This window comes from Mandrillus leucophaeus, unplaced genomic scaffold (genome assembly GCF_000951045.1).
Source record: "Mandrillus leucophaeus isolate KB7577 unplaced genomic scaffold, Mleu.le_1.0 Scaffold499, whole genome shotgun sequence".
NCBI classification, from domain to species: domain Eukaryota; kingdom Metazoa; phylum Chordata; class Mammalia; order Primates; family Cercopithecidae; genus Mandrillus; species Mandrillus leucophaeus.
This window is the reverse complement of record NW_012105353.1, coordinates 421,613-447,398: the sequence shown is the minus strand read 5'-3', so window position 1 is coordinate 447,398 and position 25,786 is coordinate 421,613. Positions and strand designations below refer to the sequence as shown.

General features: G+C 36.1%; 1 protein-coding gene across 2 annotated transcripts in view; it reads right to left on the bottom strand.

Annotated features, from left to right (window-relative positions):
• The window catches only part of RPS6KA3 (ribosomal protein S6 kinase, 90kDa, polypeptide 3), a 114,232-nt gene that overhangs the window by 74,236 nt on the left and 14,210 nt on the right, over window positions 1-25,786 (bottom strand). Inside the window, exons 2-4 of one of the 2 annotated variants that reach the window (XM_011995781.1) lie at window positions 15,712-15,805; window positions 14,685-14,785; window positions 8,900-8,956 (exon numbers count right to left, since the gene is read on the bottom strand). In XM_011995781.1, the coding sequence (XP_011851171.1) occupies window positions 8,900-8,941 (42 nt within the window). In that variant the 5' untranslated portion in view covers window positions 8,942-8,956; window positions 14,685-14,785; window positions 15,712-15,805. Of the gene's footprint in view, window positions 1-8,899; window positions 8,957-14,684; window positions 14,786-15,711; window positions 15,806-25,786 lie in introns of those variants that run through there. The other variant, XM_011995782.1, reaches the window with a different exon arrangement.

Sequence of the window (25,786 nt, the reverse complement as noted above, 5' to 3'; positions counted from 1 at the left end):
TGCTTGTAATCCCAGCACTTTGGGAGGCTGAGGCAGGTGGATCACTTGAGGTCAGGAGTTCGAGACCAGCCTGATCAACACAGTAAAACCCCATTCTCTAAAATACAAAAATTAGCTGAGTGTGGTGGCATGTGCCTGTGATCCTAGCTACTTGGGAAGCTGAGGCAGGAGAATTGCTCGAACCTGGGAGGCGGAGGTTGCAGTGAGCCACTGCACTTCAGCCTCAGTGACAGAGTGAGACCCTGTTTCCAAAATAAATAAATAAATAAATAAATAAATAAATACACACACACACACATACATACATAAGAAGTAGATCTAAGATATGGGAGACAGGCAGACAGCAGGACAAAGAACAAAGGGCAAGAGAAGAGATTAAGTGTGTGAAGAACGGAAAAATCCAGCCAGAACAGAATGGCTCTATCACAAATAGAAACCTAGGGGATATGTTCAAGAGACATCACAGGATTAACTCCATACACTAAGAAGGTCTGAGTGACGGTATTTAACGTTCAGGAGAAATCGGGCTGTCCTTTATGAACATCCTTTTAGTCAAACTGATTTAGCTATCTCCAACACATCTCACTTTTCCTCCCTTTGACTTTTGTTTACACCATTTTCCCATAAAAGTGCATTTACCCAAATGTTGACATTTACTTCTCAAAAATCCTGTACCTGTTTTTTAAGACTCAGGTTAAATTTCATGCCTTCTGTGAATTTTTGCCTGATCACACCAGTTACAACTACTTTTTAAATTTCACTTAAATTTTTATCAAAGGCTAAAGTGTCAAAAAGTATTTCAAGGCTTGTAATGAGAAAGCAGCAGTATTCTATGCTCTTGGTACCCTTTCAGTTCTTTTCATTGTTCCCTCTGGTATTTGCCTTTATATGATAAATAATAATCTTATAATACTTTCTCTTGATTCATCAATTTCAGATATTACCTTTAGACATCCTATTACAGATGACTCGGCACTCATATCACAGATTTTGGTTAAACCAATATTTAGTCTTTACAATTATTATGACTATGTAAACACTGCTCACTGCCTAGGTAAAGAATATACTTTAGTTACATCTCTTGTGTGCAATTTTTATTTTTCCTTAAGTTTGCAGTTGCTTTGTTTTTAAATTTGCTTTTATTTTCTTTGTACCTATTTCAAATTCTTCCTACTCTGCAACAGCCTCTCAAGTGAATTTTCAATACTCAAGCCTATTTAGATTCATCACTTCTACTCCCCCACCTCTTCCCCCAATCCTATTCCTGGAGGCAGCATTCTTGAAATTATCTGTCTACTTCAATCTGGACTGAGTACTCTCTAAGCTTCCTGCATGAACTAGTCTTCTGAAGCTTCCTTTAATCATCATAATGGGAAAAAACTTTCATCATGCTTGCAGTACTGGATCTTTTGTTTGCCGAATCCCATGTCTCTCTTACTTAGTTAATAACCCCCTAGTGTTGGCAGAGCCCATTTTCCAGCAACTTCCTAAAATAGGTTCATATCTGAAAATATCTTGGCTGAAAACCATTTTCACTAAGCATTTTAAAGGCATTGCTCCTTGTTTTCTAACTTCCAATGCTGAAAAGTCTAATATTCTTCTATCCAATCTTTTATATAGGATTTAAAAAATCTCTAAAAGCTTAGGGTCTTCCCTTTATCCCTAGTGTTTTGATATTTCATAGAGATGACCCTTCTTGAGAGTAGGGCTTTTTAAAATTTCTCTCATTAATAGGCTTTCAGAGGGATGTTGTAATCCGGAGACTCATGGTCCTCATTTTGGAAAACTGGTTTTTTTTTTTTTTTTTAATTTGGTATTTTAGTATTCCACTTAATCTAAAAGCATGATTATCACTATACCATTATGAAAGAAAAGATGCTGTCAATTAATATATGTCACACTATGAATTATAACAACCATTCTGATTTCAAAGATATTAAAATGTAAAAAACAAAAAATATGTTTCTTACGGTATTTCTTTCCTGCTTTCTTCCCCTTCATTTCCTCTATTGTCGCTTTCTGGAATTCCTATTAGTTAGATGTTAGATTGCTCTTCTTTCTTTTTCTTTCCTACTTTCTACCTCTTATTGTTCTACTTTTTGAGAGTTTTCCTCAATTTTAGCTTGTAAATGTTCTACTAAAATGCAAAACATTCCTATTGTATTTTTAACTTCTAAGAGTTTCTTCTTTTATGATTTCTTTTTTATGGCAATTTACTTTTTCTTAGGGAATCAATTTTGTCTCAACACTCAGAGGACACTAATTAAACTTGCTTTTTCCCTGCATTGTTTGTTCCTCCAAGATCTCATTATTTTATACTGGAAGACTTCCTCACATAACTGGTGATATTTGGCTTTCCATAAATATTTGAGAGTGAGGCACTAAGAAGTGGCCTGGCAGTTATGTGGCTTGTCAACTGGGGAGGCTTTCTTATAGGTTAACTGGCCAACTAGGCAGCCTTTACACTAAAGGTCTCCCAAAGGACAGTATCTTACATTTCTTCAGTCACAACGCCCATCCTCCTTCCGGGAGGATATGGTCCTAGTGGTTGGAATGGGACCAGGTCACCATTCAGTAATAGGTTCTCACTTGACCTCCCTGTTTCCAGCCCAGTGCCTTACCCTACTTCTTCCTGTGTCCAAGGTGCCCAAGTATACAGCTTCTCTGGTTTTCTCTGTGAAATACCTTCTGTCTCCAGAGGAGAGAGGATCTAGAAACTCTTTATATCAATATTCAACCAATCTCTGTTTTCAGCCCCATGCCATACATCCACGTTCCACAGTACCTGGTGACCCCATTTTTGAGCTCTTCTGAGGCTCTGGGGGCCTTGAATAAGACTTGCTCACCATTAGGATATTCCTCTAAAATCACTTACGCTCTATTAATTTCATCTTGTTACCACTCTTCTATCTGCTTTTCATATTTATATCTTGTGGTTGAAGTTACAGTTATCTTTTGATTTCAAAGACCAAAATTCTGATTTCTTATTCTCCTTGTTGTTTTGGTTGGTAATTTCCCAGAGGAGAAGAGGACAAAAACAACTTTATTTTGCCATTTGTAAAGCTGCAAGTTTCCCTTATATGCTTCTGTAACAACGAATGTAGCAGAGTACTTGGCACCTAATAGACATTCATGAACTACTTTGTTAATGAATGACTAGATGCAGTTAGAATATGGACTAAGCTACTGTAAGAAAAAGATCCCCAAATGCGACAACTCAAACAAAGTAAGTGCCTTTTTTTTTTTTTCTCTCACAGAGCAGTCCATAGGTTAAGAGCATACTTTTGGGTGAAGAGGTATCACTAGATCATTACGTATTAAGGGACCCAGATTTCTTCTCATATTATCCATCTTCTCTACTGTTCTGTCCTAGTCAAAAGTGGCTTATCATTACATTCTGCATTCTAGCCCACGGAAAAGGGGCCAATGAACCTGCAAGAAAGCCTACCAGCTGATGACCTCCATACATACATTTATTATCTCACAGTTTTGGTGGACCAGGAATCTGGGCCAGCAACCATGTGAGCTTAGAAGCAGATCCTTCCGTAGTCAAGTTTCAGATGAAACTCTACCCCTGGTCCACACCTTAATTTCAAGTCTGAGAGAGCCTCTGAACCAAAAGATGTGGCTAAGCTCTGCCCAAATTGCTGGTCCACAGAAACTGGGAGATAATGTGTGTAGTTCTAAGCCACTAAGTTTGGAGTAATTTGTAACACATCAAATCAAATAGATAATACAACATCTCAACATTCCCTATGTAAATTATTAGTTGACAAAGGAAAACTTCTAATTATATATAAAAGGCAAATACAATTTTAAATTATAAGGTTAATAAATATTTTGACAATCTTTTGGATTTAATATCATGTAATAAATATTAAATACCAGGCTTTGATCTGACACCTAAGCCTAATTTGTATAATCTGGAATGATCTGCTCAACAGCCTCATATGCATTGCAGGTAGTATCTTAGTCCTCCATCTTTCTGACCTGTCTCTAGAATGCAGGTTCTTGCAGATGTAAATGCTACTAAAGCCATGAGTAGGAGAAAGTACAAACCATATAACATCACAATGGAAAATGCTTTTAGACTACAGAGAATAAAAAAATTTGGAGGTTTTCCTTCTGATTGTTTTTACATTCGCTTACATGTAAATATATATACTATAGATAAATGAAGTAAACTGCCTCAAATGGTTTTGGAGAGGGTAGGAATCTGAAGGTAGCTCTGGGCACTAGGCCCCATGCCTGGGTCCCTACGCTAGCTAAAACTTAATCCATTCATCCCTTTAATCTACAAATACTTACTGAACACCAACTGGGTACTAGGCACAGACATAAAACAAGGAATAAGTCAGACTTGGTCACTGCCTCATTCAACTCACAGTTTAGTAGGGAATACAGACCAAGCAAATAAGCAATGGAATCTGGTATGGTGTTGCCATTTAGGGTATGCATAGGCTCCTGTGGCAGCAAAAAGGAAAAACACTTAACTCAAGGTGAAAGTGGAAGTGGTAGTTGTATTGGGAAGACATCTCAATTGAAATGATACCTAAACAAAGATGACCAGAAATTAAGTAGTGGGGATGGCGGTAAGGGAAAAGAATTCTGAGACAAGGAACATTGCCTTTGAAAGCCCGTAAGCAAAAGAGAAGCTGATACATTTGAGTGACTGGACTTTCAGTAGAGAGAAGAGGTGTGCGGCTAGAGAGGATGTGGAGAGAAGTATGCAAAGCCTTATTATGCAGGGCCTGGTAGGTCATGTTATGGAGGTTGGGCTTTTGTTTAAAGGAACCATAAAACTATGGAGGTATTTTAAGCAGAAGGTTAAACTGATTTTATTCTTCCACAACTGACATAATGTTCATAACAATTTGTTTGATTTCTGAAAAGTTAACATTCCTAAGATGCTAAAAACATACAGAAACACCTAACATTTTAAATACATATATGCAATAACCAGATGGAAAACATACCAGAAAAAAAAATCCCACTTTCTACATAACAAAGACTATAAAACTATAAAATACCCATAACTTACCTTAACAAACTTGTAAAAACAAGTACAAGAACTATATGTAAAAAACTATAACTTTTTTTTTTCAGACAGGGTCTCACTCTGTTGCCCAGGCTGGAGTGCAGTGGCATGATCATAGCTCACTGCAGCCTTAGCCTTACACTTCTGGGTTCAAATGATTCTCTGCCTCAGCCTCCCAAGTAGCTGGGACCACAGCACATGCCACCATGCTTGGCTTATTTTTTAATTTGTAGTAGAGACAGGGACTTGCTATGCTGCCCAGGGTGGTCTCGAACTCCTGGGTTCAAGCAAACCTCTTGCCTCAGCCTCCTAAAGTGCTGGGATTACAGGCATAAGCCCCCACGCCCAGCCAAGAAACCATAAAATTTTGATAAAGAATGTAAAAGAAAATCAGAAAAAATGAATGTTCCTGAATGTGAAGACTCAATATTGTTAAAGTAATTTTTCATGTTAATCTGTACATTTAAGGCAATTCTCATAAAAATCCCAATAAATTTTTCAGAAGTACTTGATGAACTGATTGTAAAGTTTATCTGGAAGATTAAATGTAGGACTATATTTATAAGACTACATATAAGACTTTTTACAAAAGTAAAAAGGTGGGAAGGTTTGCTTTACCACATTAACAAAAACATATAATAAAACGACAGTAATTGAAAGAGTATGTAAAGTCAAAATATTCAGGGGGGTTGTGGGTTGAATTGTGCCCTCCAAATAGGTATGTTCAAGTAATCCCCAGTAACGGTGAATGTGACCTTATTTGAAACCAGCGTCTTTGCAGATGTAATTAAGATGAAGTCATATTGGAGTGGGATGGTCCCAATCCAATGACTAGTGCTCTTATGAGAAGAGGGAAATTTGGACACAGACACGAACAGGGAGATCATCTGATGCCCGAGGCAGAAAGTGGAATGATGTATCTACAAGCCATGGAATGCCAAGGACTGCTGGCAAACACCAGAAGCTGGAATAGGCAAGGAAGGAACCTCCCCGAGAGCCATCTGTTGTTTTAAACCACCCAGTTTGTGGTAATTTGTTATGGCAAAGCAGGAAACTGATACAAGGAGTATAAGGCAATTTTATACGTGATAAAAGAGGTATCTCAAATGAGTAGGAAAGAATAGATTTTATTTATTCAATAAATAGAGGTTAGGACAACAGGCTATTTATCTGGAAAGAAAAGTTAGATTTCTACTTCATACCAGGTACTAAATTCCAAGTGGATCACAGATCTAAATGTAAAACAAAACAAAAAACACCAAAAAACTATAAAAGATCAAAATGTAAAAGGATTATTTTTATAACCTTAGTGGAGGGAAGGATTTTCTAACCAAAGCATGAAACCCAGAAGCCAGATGTGACCATTTAAAAATGAAAACTTCTGGCCGGGTGCAGTGGCTCACACCTGTAATCCCAGCACTTTGGGAGGCTGAGGCAAGCGGATCACAAGGTCAGGAGTTTGAGATCAGCCTGACCAATGTGGTGAAGCCCTGTCTCTACCACAAATACAAAAATTAGCCAGGTGTGGTGGCGTGTGCCTGTAATCCCAGCTACTCAGGAGGCTGAGGCAGGAGAATTGCTTGAACCCGGGAGGCAGAGGTTGCAGTGAGCTGAGGTAATGCCACTGCACTCCAGCCTGGACAACAGAGCAAGACTCCTTCTCAAAAAAACAAAATAAAACAATACAAAAAACAAAACAAAACAAAAAAAACTTCCGTACATACTACAATGAAAGACACATAATCAATGTTTAAAAAAACATATTACAAGATATATAATAGACATGGAGTTAATATCCAGAATATATACAGAGATTGTACAGACCAATAAGGAGACAACAAGTAACTCCAAATAAAACTGAGCAAAACATAAAATAACAAAGGCCAATAATGTATGGATACTCAATCTCACTAGTAATCAAATGAGATGCAAATTAAAATGGGAAAGTCAGCCAAGCATGGTGGCTCACGCCTGTAATCCCAGCACTTTGGGAGGCCAAGATGGGTGGATCACTTGAGGTCAGGAGTTCGAGGCCAGCTTGGCCAACATTGTGCAACCCATCTCTACTAAAATTGCAAAAATTAGTCAGGCGTGGTGGCGGTTGCCTGTAATCCCAGCTACTCGGGAGGCTGAGGCAGGAGAATGGCTCGAACCTGGGAGTCGGAAGTTGCAGTGAGCTGAGATCATACCACTGCACTCCAGCCTGAGCAGCAGAGCGAGACTCTGTCTCAAAAAAAGAAAAAGAAAAAAAAGGGAAAGTATTATTTTTCTAGAGTCACTCAAATTAAAAATATTTTCTGATAATACCTAGTGTTGAGTAGGCAATACTCAAACAGGTATTCTCATATACTGAAATTCTGAAGGAAAATTTGATAAATGTCTACTGAGATTTAAATGTTTATACCCTTGGTTTAAGAACATCCTTTTCTAAGACTATATCCTACTGAAACACAAATTCACAAAAATAAATAGGGGAATATTACATTAAATATAGGATATTCATAAAATAGAATACTGTAACTGTGTAACCACTTTAAAAAGAGGTAGATCTGGCTGGGCATGGCGGCTAACACCTGTAATCCCAATGCTTTGGGAGGCTGAGGCGGGAGGATTGCCTGAGGCCAGGAGTTCAAGACCAGCCTGGGCAATATAGCAAGACCCCATCTGTAAAAAAAAAAAAAAAAAAAAACCACAAACATTAAAAAAAAAAAAATTAGCTGGGTGTGGTGGCATGTGCCTCTAGTCCTAGCTACTAAGAAGGCTGAGGTGGGAGGGTTGCTTGAGCCCAGGAGTTTGAGGTTACAGTGAGTCATGACTCTACCACTGCACTCTAGCCTGGGTGACAGGGAGAGAGACCTTGTCTCAAAGCCCCCCCCAAAACAAAAAAACAAAGAAGAGGTAGTTCTACATGTATTGTCATATAAAGATGTTCAAGACATGTTAAGTGAAAAGAACAAGTTGCAGAATATGTATTTTGTAAACATAAATAATAATTACCTTATGTACAAAATATCAAGACTATAACTTAGCTGTTGACAATGGTTATTCTGTGTGTGGTAGTAGGGAACAATTTATTAATTCATTTATGTAACATTTAATGAGTGTCCATTATGTGCCAGGCACATTGGTTTAGTTACTGGGGATTCAGGAGTGAACAACAACAAAAAAACAGATGAGGAAATGGTGAATGTCCACTTTCTATGTTAAACATATCTGTAAAGTATGACCTTTATATTTTTGTCTTTAACAAATTTACGGTCAATTTGGTTATTTAAAAACATAAGCTTTAGGCCAGGTGCAGTGGCTCACACCTGTAATCACAGCACTTTGGGAGGCTGAGGTGGGCAGATCATCTGAGGTCAGGAGTTCGAGACCAGCCTGGCCAACCTGGTGAAACCCCATCTCTACTAAAATTACAAAAATTCAAAAATTAGCCAGGTGTGGTGGTGAGCGCCTGTAATTCCAGCTACTCAGGAGGCTGAGACAGAAGAATCCCGTGAGCCCGGAAGGCTGAGGCTGCAGTAAGCTGAGATAGCACCACTGCACTCCAGCCTGGGTGACAAGAGCAAAACTCCATCTCAAAAAATCCCCAAGAAACAAAAAAACATAAGCTTTAGGCACTAATGAAAACCTTTCAACAATATAAAGCAATCTGTTTTATCATTCTCTTAAAATCACTCTTATTGTACAGTTTTTAGAAAGGTCCCTGGCATACTCAATAATGTAGTCTGGTAAAGTTAATGTGAAAGGATCGACAAGTTTCTTATACTGTAAAATGATTACTCTGTTCAGTTGAAAAATAAGAATAATTTTACAGTATTTCATTTATCTATACCCTTTGGGACAGAATATTTTACTTACAGTTTGTGGGTTAATCTCCTCCTCTCCCATAGGTTCATCCATAATTTGTTGTCCATTCTGTGAAAAGCACAGCAAGCAGAAAGTTACCGAAACAGACCTCACATCAGTTAAAGTTAAATGAAGGCAGACAACAACAAAAACTGAGGAAGATTTTCACCCCTAAAGGGCTCTAATGAAGTAGAACCACCATATGAGTATGCAGTTGCTAAATTTGCAACAGGATGTGCTTCAAAAGTTAATTATTTGAAACTATAAAAACATTTTTTCATGGAAAAATATAATAAATGATTATTACCTTTCCACGTGAGCCCTTGAGTTTAATAGTTAAATGCATTACAAATGGTCTCATTTAAGCCTCACCAAACATTATTTACAACAGTGTATAGCAAAACACATTCTAAATTCCAACTCCATTCATAATTAATCAAGGGAACTGATTACTTCAGAGAAAATTAAGCCCAATCTCTACATCAAAATAAATTCCAGATGGATTAAACATTTAGATGTGAAAAAATAAAATTATACAACTATTAGAATATAGGTGAACAATACTCATGGGGTAAGGAGGGTTGAAATCATAAAGAAAAAAGTGACATTTGAATCTATAAAAGTTTAAAACTTCTGCCAGACACAAAAAAAGATAAAAGACAAACTGATTATAAAAAAAAGGCAACATATAACAAAGGGATGGTATCCTCAATACATAAAGAGCTTTGTTTTACAAACCTGTAAGAAAAAACGATGAACCTCAACAGAAATGAGCAATAAGGGAAAAAAGAGTTCAGCCTTAGTACTCATCAAAGAAATGCATTTAACCCAAAGACACCTTTTGCCTTTCAAATTGGTAATGATTTACAAAACAAAAACAAAAACAAAAAACCACTCAGTGTTAACGAGGGTATGGGGGAGAGAGAACTCTGGACATACTGCTGGAGAAAGTGTGAATCAGCACAACCTTTCAGGAAGGCAATCTGAGTCTGTATTTTAAAAAAACCAAAATACCACACATAAAATTTTGAAATGTCTCATCGATTCTACTTTTTTTTTTAAAAAGTAGACAAGTGTACAAAGATGTACATACAAGAATGCTCACCATAACTTTTATTCCAAAAAGAACTTCAAATTGAAAACCTAAATTCCTAACAATAGAGAACTAGTTAAATATATTACGGTACACCCTTATAATGGAATACTATGCAGTCATTAAAATGATGATAAAGATGTAAATTCATTGACATAGAAAGACAGTCACATGTAATAAGTGAAAAAGCAGTTTACAAAACGATATGGATTGTAATGATCCCATTTTAAATAAATATATACATATTTCAATGTATATATTTTTATGGGGAAAAACTCTGGAAGGATATACACCAAAATGTTAACAGTGGTTATCTCTGGGTGGTAGAATTTTAGACAATTTAAATTGTTTATTTTTGCTTATTTGAATATTCTAATGTGTCTACAATGAATATGTATTATTTGTGTAATTTTTAAAAACCACAAAAACAGAAGTCAGGAACACATAGTTTCTTCTCTCATTCCCTCACTGGAAAAAGGAGTAGCCATGACTGTTAATTCAACAAGTATACAAGGATCTAAGCTAACCACCTTTGGAGCATTATCACCTGGGAAATAAAAGGCAGCCCACCTATCACCTCATACTTCACATGAGGCAACTGCTCTAAATATGAACTCCCCTCTTTGTTCTTCTCATCCCTATTAGCATCCATCCATTCATTCATCTCATTTCATTCAAGCTATGTTCTAGGCACTGAGCTGGAGATAAAAGTTAATAAAACATAGCCCCTATCCTAGAAGGTCTGTTGACCTTATACAAAGGGCACCTTTCATTTTCACCACTCATAGAAGATGTTCCTAGATTAGGGAATGCCTATGTAATACTATGAAGCACAGAAACAGTGCCAAAATTCAGGAAAAGATAGGGAGGCAAGTATAAAATCTTTATTTTCCTAAGGTATGTTCAAAGACTATAACACTGCCCATTTCTTTGGTATAAAGACACTCGTGTATCTCCACAATATTTATTTTTCCTCAAAGTGACAACCATTTATTCAACTGACTACTGGTTGTTCTTATCCAAAGGTACCAAAGAACTAGCTCCTAACAACTGTGGCTCTGTTGTCAGACACAGAGATTCAAATTCATATTCTTACCCTATTAATTATGAAGCCTTGGACAGGTGCTTTAAACAATCTAAGCTTTTCAGTTTCTTCATATGGAAAATGAAGATTGAAAAGTCTTATCTTCAGAGGGTTGTAGTAAAGACTAAATTAGTTAAATGATATAAAACTCTAACCACAGTGTCTGGCACTTAGTAAACAATCACTGTCAGCTAGTTTTCTTACGTCCAAAATTCAATTACCTCACCTCTGGCCCACCAATCTGTTCCCTCTCCTATATTTGCCATATTAATGAATGGCACCATCATTCATCTAGCAGCCCAAACCAGAGTTTTTCATTAATTGTAAACAGTTATCTTTCTGTAACACAGACTTGCCCCCATGACTCCCCATTGTGTGGCGTTTAGAACCCTCAGTCTAACTTGAGCTACACGTATGTTTTTCATAGGAATAAAATTTAAGAACCATCTGTTCCTTGCAATTTTTAATGTATGCAAAGCAAGTATCACAACTTATAACTTACTTTTAAAGAAAACTGGTACAGGAGAAACAGCACTAAACTTGGAATTCGCAGACCAAGGATAGAGCCCTAGGCTGCTGCTTATAAGCTTTATGATTTGAGGCAATTCAGACTTTCTCTTAGCCTATTACTTTACCTGTTCAAAATGAGGATACTTGTCCTGTCTACCCAAAGGATTATTACCAGGCTCAAAAACGAGATAATTCAGAAGAAAGAACTTTACAAATGTTAAAGAGCTGTACCAATGCACATTATTACTAAGGTGAGGTAGCCTCATGAGGATAACATACTCTGTAAAGTCCTTCTGATCTTGGAATTTAAAAAATCTTTGAATTGGTAAGGCATCTCAAAAGTCTTCTGTTCCTACTACACATAATATGTTTCAATTCTTTCTACTCCGTTCTTACTTACGCTTAAATACTACCAGGACGAGAATGTACTACCTCACTAGGCACTAAAATATCTCTGAAAAAGTACTGCCTGCTACATGAAATTTTTCATTATATAGCAACTTTCCTCAGCTGTAAATTCTCTTTAAGTGGATTACTAATAAATGATGACTAACTTGCCCGTACTCTATCTGCAAAGTCACAGGAAGTAAATCTACAGCTATGACTCTAATCCACCCTGACTCTTGTCTTTTCCAGATAAGTTCCTTCAAACATTTCTTTAAGACAGATAAGACTCCTCACTATCTTCTTCTCTGAGCACACTCCAATTCATCTTAAAGGGTGGTATATGGAATTGTATGTAATTAACATTTCAACCCTCAAATGACCAATGCAGAGTAAAGGTCATATTACCTCCCTTGTCCTAGAAAATAAACTTACGTTAATGCAATTCACATATGCATTATTTTTGGAATGCCCTCAACACAATGCTGACATATCAAGTTTTCTGATTAAATCTTTATCTTCTTGCACTGCAACCACACCCTGCATCCTCTATTCATACCTGTTGTTACTCTTAGTTCCATGAATAAAACTTTATTTAAAATTTTTGATTCACCTTTTTCCAGCTCCCATCCATTGTCACAGTCTCTATACATTAGATTCCAAATCTGTCGATCAGCCTGTTCACTATTTTCAGCTTCACGTCATCTCAAATTTTACAATAAACTTTCTTTTCTCAACTACTCACCCAGTTAATAGTATAGTATATACTAACAAAGCAACTTAAGAAAAAAATTGAGTGAAACATAATCTGAAGGGTATTTTATGCTCTACATTTTGTAAAAATATCTACCTCCTGAGTTTAGCAAAAATTTAAAATGTTGAACAATTTAATTTTTAAAGCAGCGAGCCAATGTTATCCTACATACCAGTGAAACTTTACAAAGCTTTTTCTACCAAAAAAAGCACCTTTATTCAAATGAAACTTTTCTATCACTTCATCAAAACAAGGATTCAAATGTTATCTATCAGAAATGAGCAAAGAGTTACTTCTGCAGTTAAGTTTCCCATTTGGAAAATGACCCTTGGTTTTATTAGAGATTAGGTTACATGGATTATCAGTCTTACGCAGTATTTTACTTTCTACTGTTTCCTAAGTTTAAGGAATAGTACTTGTTAAACAAGAAAATATATTTCTCTAATTTTAAAAAACAAGTGGGAAAAAATGTGTTCTAAAGCTGGCCAGTACCACGTTTAAACCCCAACTCTGTCAGTTACTGGTGTAGTTACCTGAACTTGGGTAAGTTATTTAACATTTTGAGCCTCAGTTTCTTCACTCACAAGATGCACATAATATCTACCTCACAGGGATGTTGTAATTAAAAAGATCCACCAAGAGACAGTGTATGCTCAGTAAATGTTATTTCTTTTCCTCTCTTTTGCCTCAATTGACAGTGTAACATTACATTTCTACATATAACTTCTAAAGATGTAATGCAATGAAGAAGTATAGGAGAGTGTTGAAACACCTGTTCCATAATTCACTACAGTCAATTTTCCACTAAGCAGGGTGGAAGAGATCATTTTGTATGTGCTGTATTTTTATACAATGTAGCTAGAGAATGAGTATGGACAAAAAATAGTTTAAAAGTGAGGCAAATGTATTTATCCTCTCTCATCCCACCATAATGCCTTCCAGCCAAAAAATTTCAGAGCCTGGCAGATTGTATATATGCAAATGTGATGTGAAATACTGGAAAAGGTTAGGAAATGCTAATCATGCTTTACTTTGTTAGCCTGAAATGTGTACAAAGTCACACATTAGAATAACCTACAATATGGGTCTCATCAGAACAAATCAGATAAAGGAGACTGTTCCCTTGACTTTCAGCAGGAATTGTTTTCAATGTTGTAAAAAATTATCACCTAAGATCATCTTCCAGGCTTAAAGAGGAAGAACAATTCAAATCAGTATTTCTGAATCAAGGTTTCAGGAACTCTAGAGTATTCCTAAATATTTTAAGGAAAATTCTGATGTTAAAAATATTTTATTAATTTAAAAACTTTCATTTTAAGCAACTTTATTAAGCAGACTGCTTTGTTGTAATGGCATGATACAACAATGTACTTTTCCAGGCTGCTGTCTGATACCTCTGAAAATATATCATTAGTTAAAAAAAAATACTTCCATTTCAGCAGGAGATCATCATGTATAAGTATGCTAGGACCAAAAGATGATCTGTGACTGATAAAATGCTACCTTGAACTCAGCAGGGTATACCATCTACTGACATTCTCCTATCTAGAAATGAAATGGACATACGGACATTAAGAGAAGAATCTTCAAAGAGAGTAACAGTCTGAAATAACAGGAAGGGAAGAGGAAAAGAAAAGATCCAGAGTCCTAGTATATTAATATGGAGACCCAGGTTGTAGGAATGAGCAAGGACCATACTTTTTTTTTTTTTTTTCTCACCACCCTCAGGTTTCCACAAGTATATCTACCTTCCAAACTCCCTGATATCAGCAGTGGTTTTCCTGTCCAAAAGCTTATGCAATAGGAATTCCATCATGAAGGTGCTGAGCATGAGGCACTAGGCACCTCTCTCAAAATGTGGTTAAGATACCATCAAATTGTTCAGAATCCAAAGAATCTTCTATGCAATCACATTGAAACAATAAGAAACAAGCACTTTATATTCTTAATAAGGAATGTATATAATCCTTACCAATGTGACAGGATTAAGAATCAGCTCCTCATTTATCCTAAGGAAATATCAGAGATGTGCATAAAGACTTATGTACAGTGATATTCATCATACTCATTATACTGAAAAATAGAAAACAATCTAAATGACCAACAAGGGACTGGTTAAATAAATCATAATACATCTATTCATATGTAGGAATACTATGCAATGGTTAAAATCAGGGCCTCAAAGAAAATTTAATGATGCAAAAAATATGCTTGCAATATATTAAATGAAAAAGGATACAAAACTATATAGTATGACCCAATTTTGCATCCCTTCCTCCCAACATGTGTGCATGTAACTGGCAAAACATATATAAAATCTCATCAGTCGTTACCTGGGTCATAGGATTTTCTTCTTTGTACTATATTTTCAAAGTTACATGCACTTATTATGTATTAATTTTATAAAGAGAAAAACAATACATGTAATTAGAAAAATCAGTTTATTTCTAGTTAAGGTGCCCTTATGCCTGCTTTACTATTCCTCTAGCTACTTAAGGTCTGTTAGCACCCAACACTGTTCTATTTTCTAGATGAGGGTAAGAATGACCTCTGGTTATATTTACATTTTTATGTTTAAGAGAACCCTTTCAGAAACTTTTTTTTTTCCTGGTCCTGTGGTTGTGGCCAAGTTTCAGGCCGGGATCCACCTCATGTTTTTTGAAGTGTTACCATCTAAGGGGGATTCTGCTTATGAAACAAGAGTATGTTGAGATAAGAATAAAGAAATGAAAACATAGTAGCCAAAATTAAATCTGCATTGTGAATAGCAAGTATTAAAATTGACACTGCAGAAAACGGAATCCATGCCACAGAGGACAAACTTGAGTAAACGAAAAAAAAAAAAAAAAAAGAAAGAAAAGATTTAAAAAACTATGGAAGACAGACACAGAAATAATCTATGAATAACAGATGTTCCTAAAGAAAAAAGAAAAAAAACAGGCAGTTTAATCAATCAAAAGTATAAGGAAACTTTCCAGTTCTGAAAAAAAAAAAAATACCTGAGACTGGAGACTGAGAAGGTTCAACAGAGATCATCAACACCAAGACATGTCCTGGCAAATGTTTTTAAATTTCAAGGATAAAGATATAATCCTACAAGCATACAAGCAGAAAAAAATAGGTTATTTCAAAGGAACTGAAATCAGACTGACCTCAGATTTCTCCTCTGCAACAATAAAATGCCAGAAGACAATGAAGTAATCACTTACAGAGAATTGAAAAGGAAAAGTTATGATCTAAGAATTTTATACCTCATCCTAGTTTTTCGTGTTCAAAGGTCACAGGAAATTATTCTTAGATCTGCAAAGTCAAATTTTCACCATCCTGGTAGTTTTTTAAAAAATAAATTGTTCAAAGGTACATCCTAGACCATCAAAAGAGAATAAGAGATAAAGAATATTGAGGTAGGAAAGAACTGATGAAGTATACTGACACCAACCTAACATTTAGAAATAACTGAGTAAAACAGTTAATTCCACTAAAAGAAAAGGGTTCAATAATGAAGAATAATCGACGTAAGTATATAAACAATATAAAAGAAAAAACACTTCAGAAAGTTAAAAGTAGGATTTGTAAACTCAGGCTAAATTAATGTGAACTCAAAATAAAAGAGGTAGTGGGAGAAGCCAAGATTCTAAATTCTCTTTCCTAGAAGGATATTTTAAAACCATTATTTTTAGTAATTATCCAGTAAATATAAATTTTGGAATGTTTTGAAAAACCATATAGTAACCAAGAATAGGTATTACAGTTCAAGTCACTAAAGATAATAATTGGCAGAGACTATTAATAATACTTTATGCAGGCATCACATTCAACCCTAACAACATGAGTCAGGTATAATTATTCCTATTTTATAGTCAAGGAAACTAAGGCTCAGCAAAGTTAATTACTGAATGGCAGAAGCAGGATTCAAACCCAGATCTTTTTAGCTCCGTAATTCTTTCTTCTATATTTCATAAGCTCCTCAAACAAAACAATTTATATGGAAGAAGAAAACAACGTCACAAGAATAAAAAATGTAAAATAATATGACAGAAACCATTCTAATAATGTAAGAAATGTAAAGTGTAAAGTATCTAATTATACAAGGAAGTGGCTTGCTGGATATTAGATATTATTGAAGAATTACTGATGTTTTATGGGTGATGATAGTAAGGTGCTTATGAATTTTAAAAGTCTATCTTTTAAGAAGTATAAATGCAAATGTTTATCGGGGGTGGCTGGGGGAATGAGAAGAGGAAGCAGAAATGGAACAAGATTGGCCATGAGTTTGATAATCCTTGAGGCTGGGTTATGGGAATATGTTGGTTCATTACACTACTCTCTCCAATCTGGTATGTGTTTGAAATGTTTGATAATCGTAACTTTAATAATCACGTTATATTGTTTAAAAAGTAAACCAACAACTATTTACTACTTTAAAGAGAAACCCAAACCAAACAGGTAAGTATAAAGAAAAATAAAACAAGTGTTTATAACATTAATACCAAAAATAAAATGTAAGGCAAAAACCTTAAGCTGAGTAAAAAAGTCATTTGGATTAAAGATATAATCAAGATTGAATACACACAGTAATAATGATTGCTATCATTTACTGAGCTCTTACCACATACTAGGCAAATGCTAAGGACTATTATCTTTGATGCTTCTTAACAACTTTGTGAGGTATTATCACCAGTTTACAAATGAGGAAATTAAGCTAAGATAGGTATGTCAATCTTTCTAAGCACTGGATCCCCAGTCCCCTAGCAAAATGCCTGGCACACACAGTAGGTGTTCAATAAATATTTGCTGAATACATGAGTAAGTCTAATATACTGCCTAAGGCTAATAAGTAGAGCCTAAATTCTAATATACTGCCTAAGGCTAATAAGTAGAGCCTAAATTCAAACCCAAATCTAATTCTAAAACCCCTACTCTTTTGTTTTTTGTTTTGAGATGGAATCTGGATCTGTCACCCAGGTTGGAGTGTGAGTGGCACAATCTCGGCTCACTGCAACCTCCACCTCCCGGATTCAAGGGATTCTCCTGCCTCAGTCTCTTGAGTAACTGGGACTACTGGTGTGTGCCACCACATCCAGCTAATTTTTGTATTTTTTTTTTTAGTAGAGACTGGGTTTCACCATGTTGGTCAGGTTGGTCTCAAACTCCTGACCTCAAGTGATCCACCCGTCTCGGCCTCGCAAAGTGTTGGGATTACAAGCGTGAGCCACCGCGCCTGGCCCTAAAACCCCTACTCTTAATCACATAAAAATCTTTTAATAATATTCCATAGTAAGAGTGCAGAGGTTTATTTCCTTCTGTGTATTTTCTACAATTAGCATGTATCACTTTTTAAGCAAAAAAGTCATTAAAAACAGTAAATGCATAATAGTATTGAACATTTAACCATGACTAAACCAACCACAAAACACAAAAGCAGATGCTTTGGAGAATATAACATAAATGGAAAGAAAATGGATGGGAAAATTTTAGTGCACTAATATCAACTAGCATAATAAATAAGGACAAAGCATTTGAAATAATTTATATTAGAACAGGCAGATACTGAATTTTATAATGTAAAAAGAATATGGGTTGTTTTCAACTTTTAAGTTTCTATGAAAAGTTATAAAAACTGACCATGTCACCTAGGATGGAGTGCAGTGGTGCAGCCTTAGCTCACTGCAGCTTCAAACTCCTGACCTCACACAATCCTCCCACCTCAGCCTCCGAAAGTGCTAGGATTATAGGCATGAGCCACTGCACCTGGCCAGTTTAAAGTTCTTAGAGGCAGGAATTACACAGATCACATTTTCTGATTATAATAAAATACTGAATAAGGAAATAAAGCACTCACTCAGAAATTAATATTCTTCTAAATAACTACTGGGTCAAGGAAATAAGTAACAGCTATCATTTATTCATTGCCTATTTTGTTCAAACTACAGCGCTACCTGTGTTACACATATTCTCTCACTGAATCCCAATTAATAATTAAAAACATCCATGAGGTAAGTTATTATGTATAACAGGGAAGAAAAAAAGTTAGGTTGAGATTTTAATAACTTGTCCAAGATCATAGAGTTATTAAATCTGCAGATAATTAAATTCAAGTTCAAATACAAAGCTACTACTTACATAGAAACGCTGCTATATTGCTTAGAATTCATGTACAAGCATCTAGCTATGCTCATTTTTCTTCGTTCATAAAATAGTTTTGTAATAAAAGTGGAGAAAACTAGAGTTCTTTAGCACAACACGTTCTGAAAGTATTTATTTATTAAACACACTATTCTAGGAAGGTTATGGTTCATTTTTCTAACATATCATTGATCAGATAAAATATTTCAAATTACATAATCTCCTAAAAGGGATTCCTTTAAATATATCCATTTTTATTAGGACAAGGAAAAATGAAAGAAAACATAAAAATTAGGTAAACAAAACAGGGAATATAAGGAAAACATGACTTGCCACTACATTTATTTCTAAAACCTGGTGTATCCTTAGAAAAGTTGCTTTTTCCTGGTACTTATCTGTAATCCATAAGAGTTCTATGGAATCTTGGCCAGCATGGATTTGAAAGTCTGCCACTAACTGTGGGCAAGCCCCCAAGCCTCTCTAAGTTGTGGTTGCTTCATCCATAAATATGTGACTATCCAGGAGCTCTCCCAACTTGAAAGTTTTATGATCTTCTATAAAACTTTAAGGATTAAAGTTTTAGATTAAGTTATTTAAAATTTTGGGGGGTTTTCGTACCCAAGGAAGTTACTGATTCTATGTTTAAAGCTGTTTTTAACGTTACTTCTAAGTATAACTTTTTCTTCCACTTCTGCATTCAGAATAGTTTTATCTATACCTGTCTGTGTGCTTTTGTTCCCCAATGTAAACATAGATAATGCCAAAGAACTGACTATATGAATGTTGTCAACTAAAAGAAAAAAATAAAATATTGGTTTTTGTGCAGATTAAGGGAACTTAAAGCAATTTTATAACTTCCACAATCTGATCTATTATTTTACTAGAGAAAATCAGTAAAGTGTCAATTTAAAAAATTGGGATCTACTCCTAAGTCTATTCCTGCTTCTCCAATACCTTCAAACCCTCTTAGTACACAATGGCATTGGTAATATTTTCCAATCTGCCTGATGATCAAAATTACCTATGGTTTCTGTTAAAGATACATTACCTGGACCTATCTCAGCCTGACACTGAATCAGAATTCCCAGAAGCCCCATGGTTAAGTATATTATTTTTTAAACAGGCACCTTAGAGGATGCCTGTGATTAGACAAGAGTGGGAGGCCAGGAGCGGTGGCTCACACTTGTAATCCCAGCACTTTGTGAGGCCAAGGCAGGCGCATCATGAAGTCAGGAGTTTGAGACCAGCCTGGCCAACATGGTGAAACCCCCACCTCTACTAAAAACACAAAAGTTAGCTGGGCATGCTGGTGCGTGCCTGTAATCCCAGCTACCTGGGAGGCTGAGGTAGGAGAATCACTTGAACCTGGGAGGCGGAGGCTGCAGTGAGCTGAGATCACGCCATGGCACTCCAGCCTGGGCAATGGTACGACTCCATCTTGGAAAAGAAGAAGAAGAAGAAGAAGAAAAAAAAAAAAGACTGGGAAATCCCAGTGTAAACATCATGAGCTTGGAGCCTGATACATAAAGTTTCAAAGCCTGGCTTTGTTCTTTATTACAGTTGTGACTTTGGGTAAGTGACTTAACATGAATCTGTTTTCTAATCCATAAAATTCGTATCCTAATTATGCTAGAGGTTGTGGTACAGTTCAGTATGCCCAGCCACACTGGGTGTTTAGATGTCAGCTTCTCTTTCCTCCTGCTCATCTTGTCAGGGGAAACAACAATTACTATTATTTGAGGGGATTTTGAAGAGCCCCTTGCCCTAATGGGTCCACTTTCATTTCTAGGGCTAAAAATCTGAGTTCTGGATAACCCTTTAATGTATTACTTGGATTGGCTAATTCAGGAGTCCTACAAACAAGTTAAATGATTTATTCTGGTTTCCAGAGGTTTAATGAAGCCCTCCTACCCAAAACAGATACACCACTATGCTGGGCTTCAAAGTCCAAGTTTTTACTTGCTGTGACTGTGGCAAAAATCATTCAAACCTCTGTTTCCCCATCTGTAAGGCAAGTGATGCTAAATGTCTACTGAACTAATAAACATTATTGATAACATAACTATTAATTAACACTTTAACATATATATTCTTACAAACATCTTTATGTACAAAAAGATAGCATTAATAACTTACAAGTAAAACAAGGGCACTTGCTCAAATACACAATAAACCAGAACCTGTTTAACAGAATTCTTGTTTGTGTAATACCAACTGTATCTCAATACAAAGTGTTTTAGGCATGTTTTTAGGTGAACTGACTTAGTAAGAAACAATCCAAATGATCCACTCTAATTAAAATATGTATGTGTATGTGTGTATACACACACACACACATATATATATATATCTCACCCTAGGTATAAACATAACCTAGTAACAAAGCCACCAAAACTAATTTCTGAAAAGATAACCACAAATGTAGTTTCTAATTAGAGCTCCATGATTAATTCTATATGCATATTTATTAAGCATAAATAAACAGTATTAATAGGAATGCTTTACTAGGCTGGGCGCAGTGGCTCACGCCTGAAATCCCAGCACTTTGGACAGGTGGATTGCTTGAGGCCAGGAGTTCAAGACCAGCCTGGCCAACATGGTGAAACTCTGCCTCTAACAAAAAACACAAAAATTAGCTGGGCGTGGTGGCACATGCCTATAGTCCCACGTACTCGTACTCGAAGGCTGAGGCAGGAAAATCACTTGAGCCCGGGAGGCAGAGGTTGTGGTGAGCTGAGATCGCGCCTCTATCTCAAAAAAAACAACAACAAAAAAAACAACAACAAAAAAAACCACGTTACTAAAAATTGTTAAGTTTTAACTGCTCACATAAGCTATAACTTAGAGAAACCTAAGGAAATTTTTAAAAACGAAAAATCAGGATATTTATTCAAAACAAAGGAAAAGTTACCCTCAAATCTTAAAAAAGCAAAAAACAAGAAAAAAAAACTTCAAGTCCTATTGAAGGTAATTTAAATTACATTAAAGAACTATAGCTTTTTTTTCCTCATTTTTTCAAATCATTCTTTAATGGAATTCAGTAATTTTCTTCATTTAAGTCTTGTCCTTTGCTTGTTATGTTTATTTCTAGGCATTTAATATTTTTGTTGCTATTATGAATCTTTTTTCCATCATAGTTTCTGTTTATGGCCCATAAACAGGAAAGCTGTTTGTTGATTTCTGAATACATTTTGTGTCATATCACCTCATTAGACTATCATTTGTTTTAATAAATCTTTTTAGGGGATTTCCTTAGATCATCTAAGTGGATAATTATATCATAGGTGAATAATCTTTTATCTTTTTGAATACTCTTTGATTTTCTTATTTAATTGCATTAGCAAGCTCTTCTAGAAGGTAAAATAGAAGTGAAAATAGCAGGCATAGTTTTAATGAGAATGCCTGTAATATGTCCTTATCAAGCTGGTTATTGGTCCGAGATTTTTTAAGTATTAAGGACATACCTTTTACTCCTAGTAGTAAAACTACTAGGAATAGGTTTTTAATTGAGAAGAGACACTGTAAACCTTTTTAATTTTTTTTTTTTTTTTTTTTTTGAGACAGAGTGTCGCTCTGTCACTCAGGCTGGAGTGCAGTGGCATGATCTCGGCTCACTGCAAGCTCCACCTCCCGGGTTCACGCCATTCTCCTGCCTCAGCCTCCCCCCGAGTAGCTAGGACTACAGGCACCCTCCACCACGCCCGGCTAATTTTTTGTATAAACTTTTTTTCTTACATTTTATTTAGAAATGATCAAATGATCATAAAGTCACAGAAAGTTGCAAAAGTAATACAGAGAGGTCTCATACACTTTTAACCTACTTTACCCCAGTGGTAACATCTCACATCATCTCCTGTCAAAGCCAGGACATTGCAACTGGTACAATGCACAGATCCTACTCAGATTTCACTGGCTTTACAGGTATGTAGCTGTGTTTTCTAGGCCATTTGATCACATGCGTGGGTCTCTATATCCACCACTACAGTAAAGATACCAGTTTATTGCCACCACGATCCCTCACGTGGCCCCTTTATGACCACGCTTCCTTCCCCTTTTCCTAATTCCTGGCAATCAGTAATCTATTCTCCATTGCAATAATTCTGTCATTTTAAGAATGTCATATAAATAATACAGCATGTAACCTCTTTTTTTCACTCAGCATAAATCCCTTGAGATTCATCCAAGCTGTTGTGTGTATCGACAATTCATTCCTTTTTAGTTACTGAGTAGTAGTATTCCATGATGTGGATGTGCTAGGTTATTTGACCATTTACCCATTCAAGGACATTTGGTTTCTAATTTTTGGATAGTACAAATAAAGCTGCTATGAACATCTGTGCACAGACTTTTATGTGGACGTAAGTTTTCACTTCTCTGTGGTGAATGTCCAGGAGTACAACTGCTGGATCATATAGCAAGCATATGTTTATTAATAAACGGCCAAACTATTTTCCTGGGGGCTGTATCATTTTATACCCTCACCAGCAATATATGAGTGATCTAGTGTGTTTGCAACCTCGCCATTTATTATTGTCACTATTTTTTATTGTGGCCGTTCTAATAGGTGTGTAGTGATATCTCATCATGTTTTTTCACTTCCCTGATACCTCACCATGCTGAACCTCTTTTCACATGCTTATCTGCTATTCATCTTTGGTGAAGTGTCTGTTCACTTCTTTTGTCTATTTTTTTGCCTAGATTGCTTGTCTTTGTTATTGCTGAGTTTTGAGAGTTCTCTGAATATTGTAGATACAAGTCCGGTCTCAGTTACAGGTTCATACCCTCCACAGAGTCTTTTTCATAGATAAAAGGTCTTGAATTTTCAGAAGTTCAATTTATTGTTTTCTTCTTTTATAGAATTTGCTTTTGGTCTCAGGTTTAAATGTTTCATTTAGCCCACAGTCCTGAAGATCTTCTCCTATGTCTAAATTCTAAAAGTTTTCTAGTTTTACATTCAAATCTACAATCCATTTTAAATTAACTTTTACACAGTATGAGATTTGGGTTGAGACTGACTGTTTTACCTACAGATATGCAATAGCTCCATGCACCATTGTTGAAAACGCTATTTATCCTTCCTCTATCAAACTGCTTTTGTAACTTTGACAAAAATCAGTTGGCTGTACTTAGGTGGGTCTATTTCTTGTTCTCCATTTTATTCCACTGATCTATGTGTGTATCCCCTTGCCAACAGTACAGTATTTTGAGTACTGGAGCTATATAGTAAGTCTTAAAATCATTTGGAATGATTCCTCCCATTTTATTTTTAAAGGGTCTTGCTCTGTCGCCCAGGCTGGAGTGCAGTGGTGTGATCACAGGCAACTGCAGACTTGAACTCCCGGGCTCGAGTGTTCCTCCTGCCTCAGTCCCCCAAGTACCTAGGACTATAAGTGCGTGCCACTATTCCTTGCTAATTTTTTAAAAAATTATTTTTCTAGAGATAGAGCCTTGCTATATTGCCCAGGCTGGACTTGAACTCCTGGCCTCAAGTGATCCACCCACTTCAGCCTCCCAAGGTGCTAGGACTACATCATTAAGTTTTATGTTAGCTGTGGGTTCATTATCAAGTTGAGCAAGTCCCCCTCTATTAGGTGGCTGAGTTTTTATTATGAATGAATGTTTAACTTAGCTAAATGTTTTTTCTCTTTCCTATAAGCCATTTCATGATCAAGAAAAAATATGTTTTCTCCATTAGTATCATGTGACTTGTCTTCTTTAACCTTTTAATATGGTTAGGCTACCTTGATTTTTGGATACTGTGTCTGATGTGGAATAAAACCCAGTTGGTCATGGCATACAATTCTTATATGTTGTTGGATTTGTTTTGCTAGTTTTTGTTGAGGATTCTGTGTCTATGTTCTTCAGGGATATTGACCTGAAGGGATAGTTTTCTATACTATCTTTCGGTTTTGCTATCAGGATAATACTGGCCTCATAAAATGAGTTGTAAAGTGTTCTCTATTTTCTGGAGGAGACTATGTAGAATTTATGTTATTTCTTTATTCCTGACAGTCCAAGTTTCCTTCTTTTATCATTCTCTTTCAGGGTCTGCTACTCACAAATTCTCTTAGTTTTCCTGCATCCGAGACCACTCTGATTTTATCTTCATTCCTGAAGGATATTTTCACTTGGTATAGAAATCTGGGTTGACAGTATTTTCTTTCAGCACTTGAAAAATGGTGTGCCATATCCTTCTGGCATCCACAGATGTTTTGAGATGAGGTTTCACTGTGTCACCCAGGCTGGAGTGCAGTGGAGCGAAGATGGTTCACTGCGGCCTTGACTGTCTGGGCTCAAGTGATCCTCCAGCTTTAGCCTCCCCAGTAGCTGGAATTACAGGCCCATGCCACCATGCCTGGTTATTTATTTTTAATATTGTTATTATTTGTAGAAATGGGTCTTGCCATGTTGCCCAAGCTGATCTTGAACTCCTGGGCTCAAGCAATCCTCCTGCCTTGGCCTCCCAAAGTGCTGGGATTATAGGCGTAAGCCCCCAAAGTGCTGGGATTACAGACGTAAGCCTCCCTAAGTGCTGGGATTACAGGCGTAAGCCACTGTGCCTGGCAGACGTCCACAGATTCTGATGGAAAATCTGCTGTCACATGAATTGTTCCCTATAGGTAACAGTTCATTTCTCTCTAGCTGCTTTAAAGATTCTTTTTCAAAAGTTTGATATTTAATTTTTCAATTGTCATAAAACATAACATAAAATTCACTATCTCAACTATTTTAAGTGTATGGTTTAGTAGTAGTATTCACATTATGTAACTAATCTTCAGAACTATCTTGCAAAATTGAAACTCTGTATCTATTAGACAGTAACTACTCATTTGCAAAAGTTTGATTCTGATTTTGTCTAGGAGTGGATTACTTTGGGTTTATCTTATTTGGGATTCAGTCAGCTTCCTGAATCTGTAAGATTATGTCTTTTGCAAAATTTGGGGAAAT